This window comes from Ursus maritimus, unplaced genomic scaffold (assembly GCF_017311325.1).
Source record: "Ursus maritimus isolate PB19 unplaced genomic scaffold, ASM1731132v1 scaffold_11, whole genome shotgun sequence".
NCBI classification, from domain to species: domain Eukaryota; kingdom Metazoa; phylum Chordata; class Mammalia; order Carnivora; family Ursidae; genus Ursus; species Ursus maritimus.
Window position 1 is genome coordinate 16,508,122 of NW_024423453.1, and position 22,040 is coordinate 16,530,161.

The 22,040-nt window shown below is 34.5% G+C and overlaps 1 protein-coding gene across 2 annotated transcripts in view; it reads left to right on the forward strand.

Annotated features, from left to right (window-relative positions):
* The window catches only part of SPATA5 (spermatogenesis associated 5), a 321,325-nt gene that overhangs the window by 113,819 nt on the left and 185,466 nt on the right, over positions 1-22,040 (forward strand). For both annotated transcript variants that reach the window (XM_008689495.2, XM_040626287.1), the window contains one exon: positions 3,936-4,062. In XM_008689495.2, the coding sequence (XP_008687717.1) occupies positions 3,936-4,062 (127 nt within the window). The remainder of the gene's footprint in view (positions 1-3,935; positions 4,063-22,040) is intronic.

Below are 22,040 nucleotides of genomic sequence, written 5' to 3' on the forward strand. Positions count from 1 at the left end.
AGAAATTTAGGTAGGTGTTTTTTCTCTCTCTCAACACTTTATTTCGTACTACTCTCTTTGGTTGCATGGTTGCTGAGGAGTTATCTAATCTAATTCTTACTTTTGCACTTCTCGGGTGAACTGTATTATTCCTCTGGCTTCTTTCAAGATTTTTTGTTTGTTTCGTTTTTGGTTTTCTGTACGTCGAATATGATATGCCTAGACGTAGTTTTTTTTGCCAGGTATCCTACTTGATGTTCTCTGGCCTTCCTGGATCTGTAGTTTGGTGTCAGACATTAATTTGGGGAAATTCTCTGTCATTATTGCTTCAAATATTTCTTCTATTCCATTCTCTTTTCTCCTTCTTGTATTTTAGTTGCACATATATTACACCTTTTATAGTTTCCGTAATTGTTGGATATTCTTTTGTTTCTTTTTTTTCTTCAATCTTTTTTCTCTTTGCTTTTTCATTTTGGAAGTTTTATTGGCAAATAATTAAGCTCAGGAATTTTTTCCTCAGTCATGTCTAGTCTAGCAAACCCATCAAAAGTATTCTTTATTCTGGGGCGCCTGGGTGGCACAGCGGTTAGGCGTCTGCCTTCAGCTCAGGGCGTGATCCCAGCGTTATGGGATCGAGCCCCACATCAGGCTCCTCCACTAGGCGCCTGCTTCTGCCTCTCCCACTCCCCCTGCTTGTGTTCCCTCTCTCGCTGGCTGTCTCTATCTCTGTCGAATAAAATAAAATAAAATCTTTAAAAAAAAAAAAGTATTCTTTATTCTGCTGTAGTGTCTTGATCTCTGCCATTTCTTTTTGAGTCTTAGAATTTCCTTCTCTCTGCTTATGTTGCCCCTTTCTTGCATGTCATCTACTTTGTCTATTAGAACCCTTAGCATATTAATCATTTAAAAAAAATTCTTAGTCTGATAATTGCAGCATTTTTGTTGGTTCTCCGGTTCATTGATGCTTATTCAGTTTTTTCAAATTGTGTTTTGTTTGTCTATTAGAGTCTTGTAATGGTTTTGATTTTGTTTTATTTTGATAGATGGGCATGATAATACTACATAAAAGGAACTATGGTAAATAGGCCTTTGGTAATGTAGTAGTAAGAGTGTAAGAGGCCAGGTGTTCTTTGGTCCTATGACTAGGTTGTAGTCTTTTAGTTAGTCTGTGTTACTGGACCGTGAACTTCACAATTGTTTTTTAGTAACCCTTGTTCCGTTAGGGTATAATACAGGATGGCTTGAGAGGGCTGGAGTTGGGTATATCCCTTCCTCCAGCTCAGTTGGGCTCTGATAAACCTGTCATAGTTTAGGGTCTGGTAAAATAGTTTCTCTTGAAGGCAGGACTTGTTAAGAAGTACAGAATGTTCTGGCATATTTCAAAATAGCTACCTCTTCCTTCCTTCTTCCCCATGCACAAGATTTTCCTCAGGTGTTCATTGTGAGAACCTGGTATGGCTTCTGGAGGTAAACTCACAAAAAATGTAAGAGTCCCTCAATGATTGTGTCTTGTGGAGTATTTAACTCTCAGACTTGTCTACACTGCCTCCAGAAATTTCATCATTTACATTTCCAATATCCTTACCCCACCACTGGTTCCTGTGGAGTTTTCTGCTTATTGGTTTCTTTGTATCCAGCTTGTCTGTCTCTCCAGTTTGAGGGGCAGTGGTTTGTCTTATTGCTATGGTCTGAATGTTTGTGTCCTCCCCAAATTCATAACCCTGAGATCATGACCTGAGCCATGATGTACCAAGAGGTAGAGCCTTTGGGAGGTGCTTAGGTCATGAAGGTGGAGACCTCATGAGTGGGATTTGTGTCTTTATAAAGAGGCCTCACAGAGCTACCCCCCCCACCTCCATGTGAGGACTTGAAAAGGTGTCAGTTGAACCAGGAAAAGACCCCTCACTTAACCATGCTGATGCCTTGATCTTGGACTTCCCAGTATCCAGACTGAGAAATAAATTTCTGTTGTTTATAAGCCACCTAGTCAATGGTGTTTTGTAATAGCAGCCTGAACAGATGAAGACACCTGCGATCTCACATCTCAGAAGGGTCTAAGAAGAGCTGTTATTGGACTGGAAAACAGACCAGTATTGCCCTCTTATAATCTCTTCTCCATACTGTAGCCATAGTGGTCCTCAAAAATATGAATCTGATTTTGTCATATCTTTAGTGGAAACTTCCCACTTACATTAGGATAAAATCCAAACTCAGTAATTTGGATAAAAAGGCCTTTGTTATCTAGCCTTGATTTATCTCTCTCCATTGATCTTTTGCATTTTTCACCTTAACTTCTGCGCTCAGCTATTCTGAACTGATTTCCATTTTCAGTGTTCTGTATTCTCTCTTTCCTGTCTTTCCTATTACCTGTTTGGTCCTCACTCATTTTTCAAGTTTTAAGTTAGAAACCGTCTCCCTGGATAGCCCACCTTGACTCTCCCAAAACCTGTTCAAGGTGATCTTCCTTAGTGTCTGAAAATATAGGATCACAACTAATTCCCACAGTAGATACAGTTAAAGGCCTTAGATGTAATCTGTTGTCAGCCTTAAATATTTAGGTGCTTGTAGTCATTATGAAGGAGTCCTTAGAGCTTTTGCTAACAATGTTTCTATCTGACAAGTAAACTCTCATGTGGAAAAGTTACATTATGGAGGATTTTTTTGAAGGGTATGTAATCCATTTATTCAGAATGTTCAAAGTTTGTTCTTACAATCAGATTAGCAAATCCATGCACCTACTAACTAGTTATTTGCAAGAATTAGTGCTAGCCAAAATAAATCTCAGTGGCTTCTCTGGTATTCCTTGGTCCCAAACTTTTTAGACATTGGGAAGGACCATTTAATTTAGTAAAGTGACAGTGTGATTTACATAACATCCTCATGTGTGTTTGATTGATGTGAGTTAGAGGCCGCTCTCCTCTGTATACACTATGTCAAGTTTTTGAACTCGTAATGCATGTTGAGATTCTGTTAGAGATCCTGATTATCTAATTAAATATGTTACATGTTGAGTATACTGAGGTACACGTGTTCTGTCACCGGTGACAGAGATATGAGGTGTGTACCTTCTATCCTTTTTTCCTCTTCTCCCCCTCACCCCATATTATATGTTTAATACACTTACAACGCTATTATACTCTGCCCACTCAGGTGTTTATTACATATTTCTCAATTCTGAATAGTTCTTAGTAAATCCCAGCTGGTGCTAATGAAAATTGTTATCGTAGAGCCTTCACTATAAGGGTTTTGTTCATTGGTAAGATCTGTTGAATTTCCTTATGAATAATCAATATTCAGTTTTGTTTTGGATTTTTTTGTCAAAGGAAATGTGATTAAATTATAGTATGTCTAGTAGTAGCTTTGTAATTGACCTGGTACATTAACAAAAGGAACATAATAACGTACCTTTCTTTGCCTGTTTCTCCAGATATGGGGATTGTGATCACTACGTACCTGTTGATGTGCTTAAAAGTATTAATATTTTAAAATATCAAGATACATCAGAAATATCCCACTTATGGATAAAGAGTGTAAAGAGTTTTTTTGTTTCATATAGGCTTTAAACTTCATGTGAGGAATGGGTTTTTATTTTGTTTAGTTTCTTTATTCCCAATTCCTGCCAGTATATTTGCCATATAAAATGTAAATATTGTTTAATTTACACGATTTTCTATTTATTAGATGAACTGCTTTAAATAATCATATATCTTGCTTCCCAGATCTTATATATTTCATTATTGGAGAGAAAATGAACATGGTTGTTGAAGGAGGAGAAGAAATGCTTTGAATATAATTAATTTTGGGGTATGGTAATTCAACAAGTAATGAATTCTGAAGCAAGCATTTTATATTTTGAAACAGACATGATTTTTTGTTGTAGAATATACAGTCTTTTAAAAGTAATAAGGTACTTGGGGATAGGTAAAGAGTTTTAAAACCATATTTTTAAAAATCAGTTCCTCAGGTGCCGGGAATGTAGCTGACCGTGTTCTGGCTCAGCTCTTAACGGAAATGGATGGCATTGAACAGTTAAAGGACGTGACAATTTTGGCAGCTACTAACCGCCCAGATAGGATAGACAAGGTAAGAAAAAAGGCGGTACGAGTATTGTAAAATCAAGAACTGGATCATTTGATTATGTTAGCTTTTTTTTCCCCTACCAAATTACTTTGTAATCAGTTTTTCATTTAGAGGATCCCAAAAATCTTAAACTAAAGGAAACGAAAAGAACAGAGTAAAGCTTCTATGATTTGATTGCTTATGGTTTGGTATTAATGAAAGTATTTTGTAACCCTTTGAATTTTCCCCCTCATTGTTGCATCAGACACTCAGAGAATTGAAGTTCTGAAATTCTTTTTTGGTTTATGTCATCTGATCTATTTTTGAGAAGTTTTTAACATTTTCAATCATATTAAGGTAAATTTCTTGCTATCTAGGACAAGTTAGGCTGAGTTATTATTAACAGCTTTTTAGAATTTTTTGCCTGCGGTTGCTTTCAGAGTGATTAGAGTAGGAGTGACAATGGATTTTATCTCTCTAAGAAATTACTTAGGCTATATGGCATTAAACTCAGCTATAGTTGCAAAATTAACTCTTTCAAGTTATTGCTACCATTTTTTCTCCCTAACTCATAGTTTAATAAAGGGAATCTACTAAATTTTGAATGCTTAATTTATACTTAATGTAACATTTTTTTGCAGGGATTTAAGTTAAGAATAAAAATTTTCTCCTGTACTCCTGTAGCATGAACCAATTTCTCTTTTTTTCTGTTCACATTATTGCTTCATATATATGACCTTATGAGCTCCTCCCTCCTTCCCTGTGCACACATACACAGACTTCCAGATTTAAAAATGGGATTTAGAAAAAATGATCCTTTCAAAGGTATGAAAAGAGCTTTTATGTGTAAAGCAAGCTTTGCTTTCGTTCAGTTAGGTATTTTACTATGCGATAAAGACCTTTGGGTCAAATACAGGTGAGAAAGTTTTGGACTTCAATAAATTGTTCCTTTTCTGATACAGTATTTTTTAAGAAGATAGGTATGTTCTGAGCACTTATAGGATCTGGGTCCATGCTCAGATACCTCCGATGTCTATGGAAAAAAAAAAAAAAAGATAGGACTATATTTTAACAAGTATTATAGAAAGTACTAAAAGAGCCCTAGATATTACCTAATCCCACCTTTCAGTTTCACAAATAAAGGTGCTGAATCCAGACAAAAAACAAAAACAAACAAACAACAACAACAACAAAACCCATCTTTCTCCTGGTAAGAATACATTATATTTTTGTGACATTTTTCTCCTGGTTAACCCATGGCCAGTGAGCTCTAAAATTTCTTTGGTTTCCTTCTTTACAATGGCTAATCTAATATTTGTCTTCTTTGGTTTCTTAATAGAGTATGTCTTCACTGTTAGTTACATTTCTTGGAACAGGACTTTTGAGTTTATAATAAACTTCTCTGGGTTCATCTAAATCAAGCTGTATGATTTAGCCTGATTAGTGCTTGTATTAGATTTCTCTTGCTGTGTTACAGATTACCTCAAATTTAGCAGTTTTACACAACACCCATTTATTAGTATTTCTGTAGGTAGGTAAAAATCTGGGAATGGCATGACAGAGTTGTCTGAAAACAAGGTGTTGGCTGGACTATATTGTCAGAAGGTGGTATTCCTTTTCGAATTTCACATGATTGGGCTAGAATTCATGTCTTGTGATTGTAGGCCTAAGGACTGAATTTCCTTACTGGCTGTCGGCTGGGAGCTACTGTCGGCTCCTAGAGACCACCCACATGGCCTCCTCCATCATCAAAGACAGCAGTGAGAATTGCCATCATATTTTATCCCTCTTACGTTTTAAACTTCTATTGCCAGGAACAGCCCAGTGTCGTTTAGTCACCTGATCAGGTTAGGCCCAACGAAGGAAAATCTCTCCACCTTCAAGTCAGTCGATTCAGGACCTTAATTAATTACATTTGCAAAAGCCCCTCACAGTAGCACCTAAATTAGCATTTGATTGAATAACTGGGAGAAGGTGTGAGTCTACTAAGGACCAGAATCTTGTGACTGTACTAGAAATCTTCCTGCCACAGTGCTCTTTAGCTTCTTCCCCCTACCCCTGATATCTGTTTCAAGTCCTAAGAACAACTTCTGGCTTTTTCAGGGACTAGCTTACCCTTGCCTGTCATACACTTGGCTACGAACCAGCTCCTCTGAAATGTTCTTGTTCTGTGGAATCTACTGTTTTCTCAGACGCAGCATTTCTTTGCCTTGCCTTGTCCAGATCTATCTTTCTTCAAATTATACATATAATCTCTCTTAAAATAGCAAAGGATAAATTTAAACTCCTTTTGTAAAGGATACATTTTTTCATGTTCTTTATATGTGTAACACTTTGTAAGTTTGTTACTTAATACAGTGAAATTGTTGATTTATAATCTGTTTTGCTTACTTTTCTCCCTGTAAGACCTAAATTGAACCCTAACTGTTGTGTTTTACAGTAGATCTAATTTATCCTAGTTTTTTACCAACACCTGGTGCAAAAGACCTTGAGAAATTTTGAAGATAAACCTAGAGATTAGAAGTTATTCTTGGGCCACTGTAAGGTTTAGGGCCTTTTTTAAAGCTCAGCTTTCTTAGTCAAAACCCCCAAGGTGCTGGTAGAGAATTTCCATTCTCTTTAGGGTAGTTTAGCCTGTGGATATCTTGGATGTCTTGGAGAAAATACTTAACTGGATTTTGGGCAGAAGTTTTCTCCAAAGACAGGAGATTGAAGGGATGGAAGTGGTTTTTCTTTTTTTACGTTTCAAAAAATTTGCATTGTTTTCATGTTTCTTGCCTGGTGATAATATTTGCCTTAGGAAGGCATATGCTGTGTTTCATTAACGGCAACTGGTAAGTGAGTCTTCAACATCACAGAGTTTCAGAGATTAAAGTTTGGGAAATATCTTGCTGAACTTCTAGCCATGTTTTTTTTATCCTTTATAAAATGTTATCTTGAATTCATCAGTTCTAAAAACATGTAATTGTACAAAATAAGTGTTTTAAGTATTAATTCACACTGTTAACACGTCTTGATTTATTGACCTTTGCTTTAAAATGTTTCAGAGAGAAATATAAAAATATGCAAACATACAGTATGTATATATGTGTACTTACATGTATGCTTGTATGTTTGTATGTATACATATATATGCATTTATGGACATACTTTGATTAGTTTTTGAATATTAGAAATCCAGCTTTTTTTAACCAACTAATTTTGGATGAGCACATTTAAATTAAGATATCAAAAGTATTTGCTAATTAGATATGAAGACTTAATTTTCACTAGGTCAGGGGGATCTAAAGGTTTTTTTAATTTAGTATTCAAATTTTTCAAAATGTATAATGTTTAACTTGTAAAGGACGAAATGATAAAATTATTCCTGGCAGCAAAACATAAAATTGGTCAAAGGGAAAAAGCATTTTTGAGTGGTATAAAAATGGTTTCAAGATCATCAAATGATATGTTGTGCTTTCAAGTACAACTTTGAATTTAGTACATTGCACCAGGGTCTAAATGATCTGCATATTATATTCTGTAATTGTGCAAAAACAAACAAACAAAAACAAAAAAACTTTAATCAGTGATTTTTGTAAAAAATGTCTTAATTTTTTTCTATTTCAGGTAGAATTCCATATTTGTATGGAATATGGATTTTTTCCTTAATTGTACTTTTGTTATTACTCATATGACATATACTATATCAAAAGTCATTTTTCTTTGCAGATTTTTTCCTCTGAAGAACTATTTTAGAGCATTATTTATAAATTATTTAATAGTACTATAAAAAAAAGTTTCAGTGCATGTGTGATTATAACATGGTTTTCGTTCAAAATGTGCCCTGAAGGTCCTGGTAGAAACAAAACAGTCTTAAGAGACAGTATAAAAACAAAAAAAACACTTCCTGTTGTGAAATGAATAGACAGTTTCCACCACCTGCCATGTCTGGAGGAAACTGTACTAGGAATAGGTGACAGAAGAATTAATGTAAATTTCATGTGCTGATGCTAAAAGGTAGAGATTTTTTTTTTAGTTTAAAACTGGAATTAAAAATAAAAAGACTGTTCTAGTGTCAAAGAAATAATACATTTGGGGGCGCCTGGGTGGCACAGTGGTTGAGCGTCTGCCTTCGGCTCAGGGCGTGATCCTGGCGTTATGGAATCGAGCCCCACATCAGGCTCCTCCGCTATGAGCCTGCTTCTTCCTCTCCCACTCCCCCTACTTGTGTTCCCTCTCTCGCTGGCTGTCTCTATCTCTGTCAAATAAATAAATAAAATCTTTAAAAAAAAAAAAGAAAAAAGAAATAATACATTTGGTCTGACTTTGGCTAAATTTAATTAAGGTGTTTGGCCTTGTAAATTAGCTAGCATACTTTACAATCCTGTTGCCTGTTAACCCACAACCTCTATGTCATGGTGACTTTAAGTTAGTATGTTAAAAGGGGGAATTCTTGGACTGCCAGAGGAGTGAAATTGACATCATTGTGTGACCCGTATGTTGTGTGTATTTAGTGTCTTTTATGGACAATATTTCAATTTCATGTAGTTTGGGAAAACTAAAGCTGGATTTTCTTGGGGATTCTGGTGATTCAGCAAAGGAAGTAAGACACATAGCTCAATCACATTATTCTATTTCCTGTGATGTGATATTTACATGTCAGATACATTAGCTGTGATGTAACATACTAGGCTAAGTGATTGCTTATGGTTCCTGATGGTATCCTGAAGTCTCCATAGACCTTTTATTAAGCCTTACCCTCTCCTTCAGTTGATAAGTGAGTGAAGTGACTTCTGTCATATCCCCAAGTGTCCATTTTGCATAAGAATGACAGGATGTTAAGGATAGATGAAGATTAATGAGATTGTATAATGTCAAGTTGACACATTGTCTTTAGATGGATGATGGTCTGGATTTCCTCAGCATCAAGAGACTTTAGAATAGCAAACAACTGAATTTTTATTGATGGCCAAATAAAGAGCCCAAAGTGTAGGAGTTTATATTGTTCTTTGTTAGGCTGTTGTTTATGTGGTCCCTTTAGAAGAGTATAATGTCCAATCCGTGGCATTTCATGCATTTGTGTTGAATATTAAGAAATGGTCATGTCTTCTTTCCCAGACATTAAAAAAAACCTCGAAATAGTTTAGTTTTATGAATATTTTTTAATTTAGTTATTTGGTTACTTTTAGTACTGATGCCTAGTATATAATAGGCTTTCAGTAATTATTACTACTATAAAGTATATAGCCTATAAACCTAGTTTTCTTATAATAAATTTGTAGAATTTTGAAAATTCTGCTCTGAGTCATCTATGGAAAAGATTGTTCAATTGAGGAAAATTTTGAAAGTTATATAGAAATATTGAATAATTCAGGGTTCAGAATCATTTTCTACTTAGTATGTTTAACTCATGGATATGATAAACTGGCATTAATTTTCCTTCCAGTTTTTCTGGAAGAGGAAATGTGCTTGATGGGTTCAGTATGGCACAACATTTTTATTTCTTAAATATTGCAAATTAAAAGTTGGTTTTATGGATATCTTTGTAACATGGGAAAAACTTAATGCGTGTTTAGAAATGTTGGCAAATGAGAAGCTAAATATATGTGGCTCCCAAGTGAATTGGGTTCCAAAAATACCTTTAGAAGAAAGAGTACAGATATGTTTGTGGATGGCTTTTCTCCTTACCTTTCCTGGATGTAAGTGCCATTCTTTTAATATTGCTGTTATCAGTTAAGTTGGAACTAAAGACACAAGCTGCTTGACCTAACAGACATTAAAATTTTAAATAAATTACAGTTTTTTACTTTCTTGTATTTTAGGAAGATGTTTCCTAAGCCTTAATATTGTTTATCAAAATGATGTGGAGAGTCTTGGGGGATTATAAGGTGAGCTACAGTGTGATCAGGCCTGGGAGGTCTCCTCCAAGTTCATCTTCCAATTTCAGCTTTACCTTCATTTTACAGGACTTTCAGAAGTAGTTTTATCATTAATAGGTATTCGTGTGTTTGTTTTGTTTGTTTTTTTAAAGCTTTAAGTGTTTTCACCGTATCTATTACAGTAGCAGCTGTAAGGGTTTCAGCTTTGGGGATGGGCAATTGGGAGAAATGACAAGAGAAGCGGGTCAGAGGTTGTATGTATATATAGATCATACCTTATTTAGATGCTAATAAGGTAAAGGCTTTTTTTCCCAGTGGTCAGTGAACTGGCCAAATACTTGTTTTTGTACCTCTCATAATCCAAGAATGGTTTTTATATATTTAAATGGCTGAAAAATATGAAAAAGTAAATTAATTTTGTGAGATATAAAAATGAGATGGAATTCAAATTTCAATAAGTAAAACTTTATTGGGACACAGTCACCCTAATTTGTTAATGTATTGTCTGTGACTTCACTTGTACTACTGTAGTAGTTACAGTATTGTACAGTATTTATGGCCCATAAAGCCTAAGTTATTTACCATTTGGATCTTTACAGAGGAAGTTTACTGACCATTGATCTATCCTTGTAGGCTTTTAGAAGTTTAGTAATGTCTCTTAATGTGTGTTGTTCGTACATGATCCACAACATTTCTTTAAAGATTGTTTAAATATATTGCGTTAATTTTCTGGGGCATCTAGGTGGCTCAGTCGGTTAAGCACCTACCTTTGGCTCAGGTCATGATCCCAGGGTCCTGGGACTGGACCCTGCATGAGGCTCCTTGCTCAGGGAGCCTGTTTCTCCCTCCCCCTGCTCATTCTTTCTCTCTCCCCCTCTCTCTTAAATAAACAATAAATAAAATCTTTAAAAAACATATATATTGCATTAATGGCTTAAAATAAATAATAGGAAGGTTGTATTAACTTTTTGGTCTTTCAAGTACATTCCATTTTGAAAGTCCTTTTAATACTTAACCTTTTAAAATATGTTTTTTTACTAAATAATTATTCTTTTCAATTGAATGACTCACCAAAATCCATTAATCTAGAAATGCAATTTTTTAATTGTATGAATAATTATTTCTTCATGGCACTTGAGTCTTAAAGTTTCATTGGTTTTTAGTTTTTTATAATTGTGAGTTGAATGCCCTTTTTAGTATTATCATAGGAATTTTCAGGCTGAGATATTTAAATTTTGAAAAATTAAGATTCTATGTTTAGATGTTTGGTGAATAATATTTGATTACAACATGCAAATAGGAGTACATTTAATCTTCTATTAGAGAAACTGTAAATAACAGTACATATTGCTCTTGACACCCAAGTTGTGAAAGAAATTAATTTTTTTTTAGATTGGAGAGAACTTGGAAGGCTTTGATAGTCTAGTTATCCCTCTGATACATTAATCCCCCCATTGTAAAATTTTTACTCATCTCTTCTCCATCCTTTGCTTACTCACCAAACTGCTGGGGGAGAGGAGACTTACTATCTCATGAAATAGCCCACTCCGTCTTTGTCTCGGACTATTTTTAGGAATTTTGTTGTTCTTCTGAACCAGCTGCTATGTGCCTCCCCAAAGATTCAACATAGCAGCTGGAATTACAGGTTTTAATCCTTCTTCTAATGTAGTTCTTTATTTTTGAAAACTGTTGTGTGTCTTATCTTTACATTCTGTCTCACCAACTAGTCTTCTCTTCTCCAGGCTTGACATCTTGTTTTATTTCGTCTTTGGCATTCTTATCCTTCCCTGCCCCCGCCCCGTCCCGAACTGTTGTCCGTTTGTTCCTTTTTCTCTGAAATTATGGCATCCACAAATGAATATACTGTAATAGGTTGTGGTCTGATCAGTACAGATTTTAGTGAGACACTTAATGCCTTTAATCTGAATACCATGTCTTTTGCTAATGTATTCCAGGATTGTGTTAGTTTATTTGCCAGCTGAATCACACTGTGGGCTGCTGTTGAATTTAAAGTCATCAAGGACAAAACAAAAACAAAACCGAGAAGCCCAAGTCTTTCCTCAGAGTCTTCTGCTAAGTTATAGATTCTCTGCCTTGGGCTTGTGTTATTAATTTGATTTAAGTCTTAGAAGCTGAGCCACAGTGCGATGAGATCTAGAGGTCTTCCTTCAAGTTCAGCTCCTCTGAGTTTTTCCTACTTTTCACATGCTTCCCAGAGATTTGTTTTTCCTTAAGTCCAAGTGGTTTCCCAATAGTTTCTGCTAGCCAGCTGCTAGGGCTTTAGGCCTTCGAAGTAGAGGAATTAATTCTTACTAAATCCATCATATTAGATATGATAGATCTTTCTAATTTGTCAAGTGTGGGATTCTGTTTCTGCTATTCCCTATGTGTGTCTTATATGTATTAATAGCAGAGGCATTATATATCTTAATTATCAAGAAGAATTTCTGTAGCTTTCTGACTTTCTGAAAAATAGTTTAACCTATATAATTTGAGAAAGTAAAATTCACCTAATTTACCTTAAGAATACATACTCTGAAATGCTTTCTGTTTTCTCCAATGGAAATAGACAAGGTAAGACTTAAATTATATTCAATAAAATTTAGAAATGAAATTATTTAAAAGTATTTTTCAGCTTTAAAACAGTGCTGAAATATGTAGTTAATGTCCTCATCACTTGCACTTTTATAGCTGCAGTTTCATGAATTTGTGATACGACAGGTATTGTATTGTATAAGGAGTTGTGTAACTTTTTCCTTTGAACATTTTGTTTATAGTGTTTTGGGCACAGTCCTTCCCAAACCTTAGCACTTCTATGTGAGCTTTTGCAGTATGCATAGCATTGGAGAGGGGCTTTTGCATCATGTAAGCAGTTTAACTGGAGAAATGAGTCTAGAGGAAATGGAGCTCGGCACATGTAACGGATGGCAAAGATGATAGGGACTAGAATGTTATCACATGTAGAATGTGATAGAAAGGCCTAAAATTGATAGTGAGAAATGAGCAATGGGAGAAATGAGGCAGACAGACACAGATTTGGGGATCTTTGTTTCTCATTCTAGCTCTGTTGCTAGCAAACTATGTATCCTTTGAAATTATTTAGCCTCTCTGGACCTCTGTTTCTGTCCCTGTCAAAAATGCACTAGGTAATCCGGGATATGTCATTCACGTCCCAAAACTCTCTTATGTTGTGATTTAGAGACAGATAATAATAGATTTTCTAAATGGTACATAAAAGAATGCTATTTACCAAACAAATTTCTGAGGTGTTTTTTTTTTTTTTTTTGGTGGGCTTTTTCAGGTGTCACCTCCCCAAACTTTCATGTTACTGAAAAGTTCTTTTCTTCAAAAATGTTATAAAGCAAGCAAATATTATCCAGGTGTGCAAAAATGACTTTTCTTTTTAACCACTTGATTGTCAGAAAAGAGGGGAAAGCCATAAATCAGCCTTAAGGCTGCTGTTGTGTAATAAAAGCCTTGGTTGACAGTTGAAGAACACTTTAACTTTTTCACTGAAAATTTATTACTCTTAGAAAAAGGAAAACTTGTTGAGCTGCATATTTTCTCCTTTCACAGGTGTCTGATCAGTTTTACAATATCTGTAATGTTTTGGTCTATTTAATATGCTGGTTTTTTAAATTTCAAATGAATGTAAAAATAATTTTGAGTTAGAGCAGAAATGTCTAAACATGATTATTTAAAGTTGAGTAACTTTTAAATTTGAAAAAGCTTCTCACATGTATTCTTAATGCTCCTAGGATCTCATATTTGATGTTCAGCATAGCCAGGAACTAAATCTGACATCCTGTATTGAATGTTTTAAAGTCATTTATAGAAGGCTAATTTGGTGATTATTTTTAAGGTGCATAGAGAGTATTAACAATAATATACCATTTTTGTGCCTGGCATTCTATTCAGTGTGTGTGTGTGTGTGTGTGTGTGTGTGTGTGTTTGCTCGTGCGCGCCTTTGGAAGAGGTATGCAAAAATAATAGAGGGGTACGTAATAAAAGATAACTCAGTTCTTTTCTTTAGGATATGTATGATTTAATATGAAATAAAGGTACATTTTGAAGTGTTATAAGATATGCACCGTCTAAACCTTGTTTTCAATATTGTGCTGGCATATACATTCACCGTAGATTTGGAAAAAATGAAATCTTCGATCTAATAGCCTCTGGGCTCTAGCATGTGTTGGTCTCAGTGAATTTGGTATTGCAGTTACTCTCTTTGGACACAAGGTGGTGATACTTACCTGAAATGTTTTCTGAGTGCAGCATCTGCTGCCTTTAGAGGCTTCCCCTCCTCCATCCGGAGGATGAGTGGCTTAAGGAAATGAGTGGAACTGGCTTTGCTTTAAAAAATAATAGTTGAAATTTGTGTGTGGGTGTCCTATTGTATATAATTTATTTAACAAATAGTGATTTAATATTAAGTGTAAGTTTATGTAAGTTTGGGTTGGGGTGAGGTAGGAACGTTGAGAAAAGGGAAAGTTGAACAGTGAAGAGGGAACTAGCAGTCATTAGGTATATACTAGGCACTCAGTATGTGCTGAGTGATTTGCTTATGATCTCTAATTGATTCTAGTTAAATATAAGCTTATGTATTTTATGCAACACCGATGTATTCCGTAGCTCAATAAATTGTGCAATATCAGTAGTGCTGTGTGTTCTCTCTCGTAAAAACTATGGTATACCATCAGCCAGTGTAGTAGCTTTTTTTTTTCAAAGTTTAAGAGAAGTTATCAATCTTTTTTAATAAAAAATTTCCTATATAGTTAAATGTACACTTACCTTAATATATAGCAATTCTACTCGTAGGTATTTATCCAAAAGAAATGAAAACATTTTTCTACACAAAGACCTGTAAGTAAATGTTTATAGCAGCTTTATTCATAATCACTAAACAGCCCCAAATATCTATCAACCGATGAATGGATAAAGAAATTCTGCTGTGTTCATACAATGAAGTACCACTTAGCCATAAAAAAACACATTTCTAATACATGCAATAAGATGGAAGAATTTTAAAAGCATTATGCCATGTGAAAAGCCAAACACAAAAGGTTACAGAATATACTGACTGATTCTGTTTATGCAACAATCTGGAAAAGGCGGGACCACAGGGACAGAAATCAGATCCGGGAGTTGGGGGGGAGGGATTGACCACAAAGTGCCATGAAGAAACTTTCGGGGATGATAGAAATATTCTACATCTTGGTTGTGGTGGTGATTATAAGACTATATGTGTTTGTCAAAACCCGTCTAACTATAAAACTAAACATAGTGAATTTTACAGTATGTAAAGCATATCTCAATAAACCTGACCATTAAACACACTTGGAAAAAAAATACCTTTTAACCATAAATACAAAGGAAAATGTCAGTTCTGCTTCAGCAACAGTTTCTCTTCACTTGGAGGTAAAGCATTTTGCATCTCAGCTCTTTCCCAGCCTTTGCTTATCTTTTGATAACCCGTTTACACAGACCTCTCTTTGTCACTGCCTTAGTAGGCTCAGAACTACCCTAGCAAAGATTTTGCTTTCAAGCATTGCTACCCAGCTTTCAGTGCAGAAGGAGGTAGACTTTTAGTGCTAGAGAGATTTTTAGAGAATTTGGCTGGCAAATTAGAGATTTTACAAATAAATCTTTTGGAGAAGTTATTCATTCAGTAACAAAAGTCAGTTTGTTTTGCATATATTAAGGACAGTTTCCAGTCTGGTTCTTATTGTAATACAATATAACTAAAATTATGAAAATATACTTTTATCCCCTCCCTCCCTCTCTTTCTTCCTTCCTGTGCTAGATTATAGTAATGTCTACAGTGCAGGTGAACCAGACAAGTGCTTTGGATTATTATGTTGCATATCAAGTAATAGTGTTAACCTTTTAGCAGCTTCTCAATCTATTAAGCCAGTAAAATCTATGGCCTGAAGGTTACATGTTTGATGACAGACTTATTCAGAAGTATGTTTTGTTATGGAAAAAATGCTAAGCCAATTATAGTACTAATGCCTTTTGGAAAACTTGATTCTGAAGCAGCTTCTTTTTTTTTTATTTTTATTAAAGTACCAAAAAAAAGGAGTATTTGTTGTAATAAGATAAAAGCAAGGCATAGTATATTTTATCGAAGTAGAAAGGTGAAGAAACTTGAATATTAATGTTTGAGAAGCACATTTCGGATACTTTTGGGTATTTAGGAGTTCTTCACTAATTCCATATTTTCAGGTTTAATGATGTACTTGTTTTCTCTTGATGAAATATAAGTGTGTTTTTTCAAAAGCCAAGTAGAAGACTCATATTTTATTAAAGGTAGTATCCTATGAGGAAGTCACTGCTATTGCCCCCATTTTACTGATGAAGAAACTGTTACTTAGAAAGATTTAATAACTGGCCTGATTCGGGAGCTGGCAGTTTAACAAATCCAGGCAGTTTAGTTTCAGAACTCATACTTTAAACAGCTAAACTAAATAAATTCTTAAATTCTGTGTTAGACGTAATGTCTTTGAATTGATTGTATATTTAATATTTTGATCAGCTTTTGCTTTGTATTTATACCTTGAGTTCAGTCTCTGACATTTGCATTATATTATCAGACAACTGGTAGGCCTTTGTGTATGTGTTCTCTCTCAAAAACTATGGTATCCCATCAGGCAATGTAGTAGCTTTATTCACAGTTCAAGTGAAGTTATCAATTTTCACTTAAAAAGCAAAAAGGGAGAAAGAAATAGAGGGAAAGGAGAGAAGGAAGGAGAACTGGAGTTTGTGTGTGTTGTTATTGTTGTAGTTATGTTTTGTTTATTTGATTTAGTTGATTAGAATTGAAAAAGTAAGCATTAGCAAGTAAATAATAAATTTACTTTTACATATCTAGGAAAATTTAACAGAAGATTTAAAGCAATTGGATAGATACAGAATAAACTAAGCAGAGATTAGAAATCTTCTGTGTTCTCTGCCTGTTTTTGTAAATAAAGTTTTATTGGAACATAACCATACCTATTGTTGCATAGGCCATTTAGCCAACAAGATAAATATATTTGCTATCTGGCCCTATGAGAAAAAATTTGCCGACCCTTCAACTAAAATTTGGATCGGAAGTCTTCAGATAAACTGTTTGTTCATTGGCTTAGAAGGAGTCATCCACCAAATATTTACTGAGCACCTGCTATGTGCCAGGCAGTGTGCTAGGTGATGGAGAGGCAAAAACAAACATGTCCTACGAAAATGTTTGACTTTCTTTTTTATTAACAATTATAGCCCAGGTTACAAAATGCTAGGAATTATAAGAACTGGGAAATGCTCATAAGACAGATCTCATTTGTCTGAACCAATAATAATACTGCACCTCTTGGGCAGTGACCATATTAATTATCTGACGCTGTAGATTCTCCAGCTACTTTTCTCTCTCTGGTCCTTCTGATCCCTATAACTCAGTTGTTTTTTCTATAGTATTTATTACCATACAGTTTACTTATTTAGAGTGCTTATTGTTGTCTGTCTCCCTATGTAAGCTTAATAACGGCAAGGATTTTTATTGTTTAATGATTTATCCAAGTGCCCAGAACTCATACTAAGCAGTTAGTATGAAAGAGACCTGCCTTACATACTCTTATTATCTGTATCAGTGCATTTGGAAAACATCAGCTTCTTTCATGTCAGGTACAATTTGAAATATTTGCTGATTTGAAATGAAAATAATTTGCTGAGCTAACTTGTATATCTCTTTAACTTGTTTTACATGTTCTCCATTGATAAAACTCGTATTTCTTACTTTTTTACCTTCTCACTTTATCACCGGTAATATACTGTTCCTGTAGTTTTTTTCTTGGGAGTGATAAATATTTAGTAAAAGATGTTTTGGATAGTTCAGTAATATATCTATTGACTAGAAAAATGCACACTAAGATCAAAGCTTATGTTAACTACTCCGATGGCCTTGTGGAAGTAATGTGGGTGCACATTTAATCACCATTAAAATAATTAAAAATAATTTCTCATAAAACTTCTTTCTTTTAGTTATATTCATGAGCATATTTTGGTGATAGTTGATTGCTCTGCCTACATAGTTTGCAGAATGGCTAAGAAGAGTGTTTTGCAGCCATGTTTGCATATGTTGATATTTCACATTCACCTTTGTGACCTGAACCTGCATCCAGTGAGAAAATAATAGTGTTCTCATAAGCCACAAGGATATTCTTCATGGAAAACAAAGAAGTAAAAATGTAGTCCAAACAAAGGTATAATGTGTATTTTGAATATTATAGATAGATTTATCTATATAAATATGGATATATTAATATTACGTGCTTTATGCATTTCATTGTAGGATTTTTTCTTCAGTATTATATTGAAGGAAAAAATACAAAATTGAATACCTGCAGGGAATCAAACATCCAGAAATATAGCTGATAACAATTATTACCACTTTTAACTGAGCCAACATACATCATCTGTGATTCTCATGACCTTGCAAAGTAATATTTCTGTTTACATTTTGAAGATCAAGACATTGATACTCAGAGAGATTAAAGGACTTGCCGTGGTTCAAGAACTAGTAAGTCATAAAGGCAGTATTGCAGGGCAGGGCTTCCTGTTCCTCCAAATACCTTACTTTTTATCCTACATCATGTCTGTTTCTCATGTATTGTCATGGTGTGCTATGACATGACTATTTTCTATATCTGTATTTAAAAATTTTACATTTTATAACATTTACACTATATAGTTGTTTTTTAAATTTTTTACCATTGTTTTATTTACTTTTTATTTTTTAATTTTATTTTAATTCCAATATGTTTAACATACAGTGTTATATTAGTTTCAGGTGTACAGTATAGTGATTCATCAATTCTGTACATTACTCAGTGCTCATCATGATAAATGTACTCTTAATCCCTTTTATCTGTTTCATGCATCCTCCCACCCACCTCCCCTCTGGTAACCATTAGTTCTCTTCAGTTAAAAGTCTGTTTTTTTTATTTCTCTCTTTTCTTTGTTGTTGTTCATTTGTTTTGTTTCTTAAATTCCACATATGAGTGAAATTATATAGTATTTGTCTTTCTCTGACTGACTTATTTCACTTAGCATTATACCCTCTAGATCCACCCATGTTGTTGCAAATGGCAAGATTTCACTCTTTTTGGGGGCTGAATAATATTCCTGTGTGTGTGTGTGTGTGTGTGTGTGTATGTACACGCATGTATATATACACACACACTATCTTCTTTATTCATTCATCAATCAGTGGGACACTTGAACTGCTTCCATAATTTGGCTATTGTAAATTATGCTGCAGTAAACATAGGGGTGCACATATCTTTTTGAATCAGTGTTTCTGTGTTCTTTGGGTAAATACCCTGTGGTGGGATTACTGGATCATAGGTAATTCTATTTTTAATTTTTTGAGGAAGCTCCATTCTGTTTTCCACAGTGGCTGTACCAGTTTGCAGTCCCACCAAGAGTGCAAGAGGGTTGCTTTTTCCCCCATCCTCACCAACACTTGTTGTTTCTTGTGTTTTTTATTTTAGCCATTCTGACAGGTGTGAGGTGATACCTCATTGTGGTTTTGATTTGTATTTCCCTGATGATTAATGATGTTGAGCCTCTTTTCATGTGTCTGTTGGCAATCTGGATGTCTTCTTTGGAGAAATGTGTAATCATGTCTTCTTCCCATTTTAATTGGATTATTTGTTTTTTGAGTGTTGAGTTGTATAACTTCTTTATGTACTTTGGATACAAACCCATTATTGACAATGTCATTTGCAAATATCTTTTCCCACTCAGTAGGTTGTCTTTGGTTTTGCTGATTGTTTCCTTTGCAATGCTGAAGCTTTTTATTTTGCTGTAGTTCCATAAGTTTATTTTTGCTTTTGTTTTCCTTGACTCAGGAGACATGTCTAGAAAAATGTTGCTATGACCAGTGTCAGAAAAATTACTGCCTGTGCTCTCTTCTTGAGTTCTATGATTTCAGGTCTGACATTTAGATCCTTCATCCCGTTTGAGTTTATTTTGGTGTATGGTGTAAGAAAGTGGTTCGGTTTTATTCTTTTGCATGTGGCTGTCCAGTTTTCCCAACACCATTTGTTGAAGAGACTGTCTTTTTCCCATTGCATATTCTTGCCTCCTTTGTTGAAGATCAACTGGCCATATAATGCATAACTGTGGACTTATTTCTGGGTTCTCTGTTCTGTTGAATTGATTTCTGTGTCTGTTTTTGTGCTAGTGCCAGACTGTTTTGATTATTTCACCTTTGCAGTCTATCTTTAAATCTGGGATTGTGACACCTCCAGTTTTGTTTTTCTTTTTTAAGATTGCTTTGGCTTTTCGGGGTCTTATGTGGTTTCATATGAATTTTAGGATTATTTGTTCTGGTTCTGTGAAAAATGCTGTTGGTACTTTGATAAGAATTGCATTAAATCTGTAGGTTGCTTTGGGTCGTATGGACATTGTAACAATATTTGTTCTAAACTACATAGATTTAAAATTTAAATTTTAATTATGTAGTGTCCTTCTAAATAAGCTGAGGGGAGTGTTATACAAAAGAAAATGGTTTCCTAATTGCAGGGAGTAGTACATGGAGGGGATAAATACCTCTTTGTCGTTTTAAAGTTAAAACCATTGCTGTCCAGGGGTGCCTGGGTGGCTCAGTTGGTTAAGCGTCTGTCTTTGACTCAGGTCATGATCCCAGGGTCCTGGGATCAAGCTCCGTGTTGGGCAGCAGGAAGCCTGCTCCTCCCTCTCCCTGCCACTGCCCCTGCTTGTGCTCTCTTTCTCTCTGTCAAATAAATAAATAAAATCTTTTTAAAAAAATTGCAGTCCAATTTTAAGCTGACATATATTCTTTTATTTTACCTTTGTCATCCTCATAATATTTATTAGGCCTTATAAAGCCATGTATATATATATACATATAATCACCAACATGATTTTTTAAGTTTGTTTTTGTTTAAAATATTTAATGACTCAAAAGTTTTTAAATAAGAGTTTTGTACATAAAGGAATTACCCAAAAAACATCTTTATTATATAAATCAATTGATGAAGAGACTGGGATTTTATATGGTACTTTTATCACTGTCATCTATTCTGTTCATATCATTAATCAGAATTAACATGCCATGTTAGCCAGGAAATTGAGATAACTTCATTCTGCAGCCCTTAATGTAAGATTCTCTTCTAGTTCTTCTAAATGTAGATGTTTAGTTCTAAGAATGAATACTTTGCTTCATTAATGTTTTCCTTTTTTAAAGCATTGAGAAATAATGTATTGTCTTCAATACATTTGAGGGTATATGACCTATGAACACTTGTGTTCTGATAGAATTTTGTATTATCTCGTTAGCATAGACACCTAAATTTATGAATAGTCTTCAGATTTTACTTTTAATAAGACAATGAAAAGGACTCACTAAGCTATTTATTTGATGAAAGACTGGGAAGCCAGTCTGGGAAGAAGCATTTCTGATAAAGGTTATATGTTAAAATTTTGTGGTGGCTTAAAGAAAGAGCACTAGTCTTGAAAAATTGGGAAATTTAACTTTTAGTAGTTTACTTAATTCTCTAACTTTCAAATGACTCCGTATGGCTGCCTTCCGTACCTCTTATCGCAAATTTAACTTTTACCTTTTTATAGTAGATTATAAAGCGAGGAAAGAGAAAACGTCAATTATAATATAGAGTGAAGATGTTTTGTACACATTTAAACATGATATAATGTTAGTTCTTATTATAATTATTACAATACAAGGACCTTATGAATACTGTTCCTTAATACCAAAGATGGCTCTAGGTTTATGTGTTGGTAAATATATGAATGAATGAATGAATTTATTTATTTTCAGCCTTGAACTCCTAAATTAAATATTTAGAGCCTCTCTTGGAAAGGAAGATCCTTCTCATTGGTTTGAAAACACTAAATCAAAAGGTATCTTAGGGGTGCTTGGTTAGCATAGTTGATTAAACATCTGACTCTTGATTTCAGCTCAGATCATGGTCTCAACAGTCTTGGGACTGAGCCCTGAGTTGGGCTTCACACTCAGCACGGAGTCTGCTTGAGATTTTCTGTCACCCCCCCTTCTAGTCCCCCTGCTCAAGTGCATGCACTATCTCTCTCTCTCTCAAATAAATAAATGAAATCTTTTTTTTT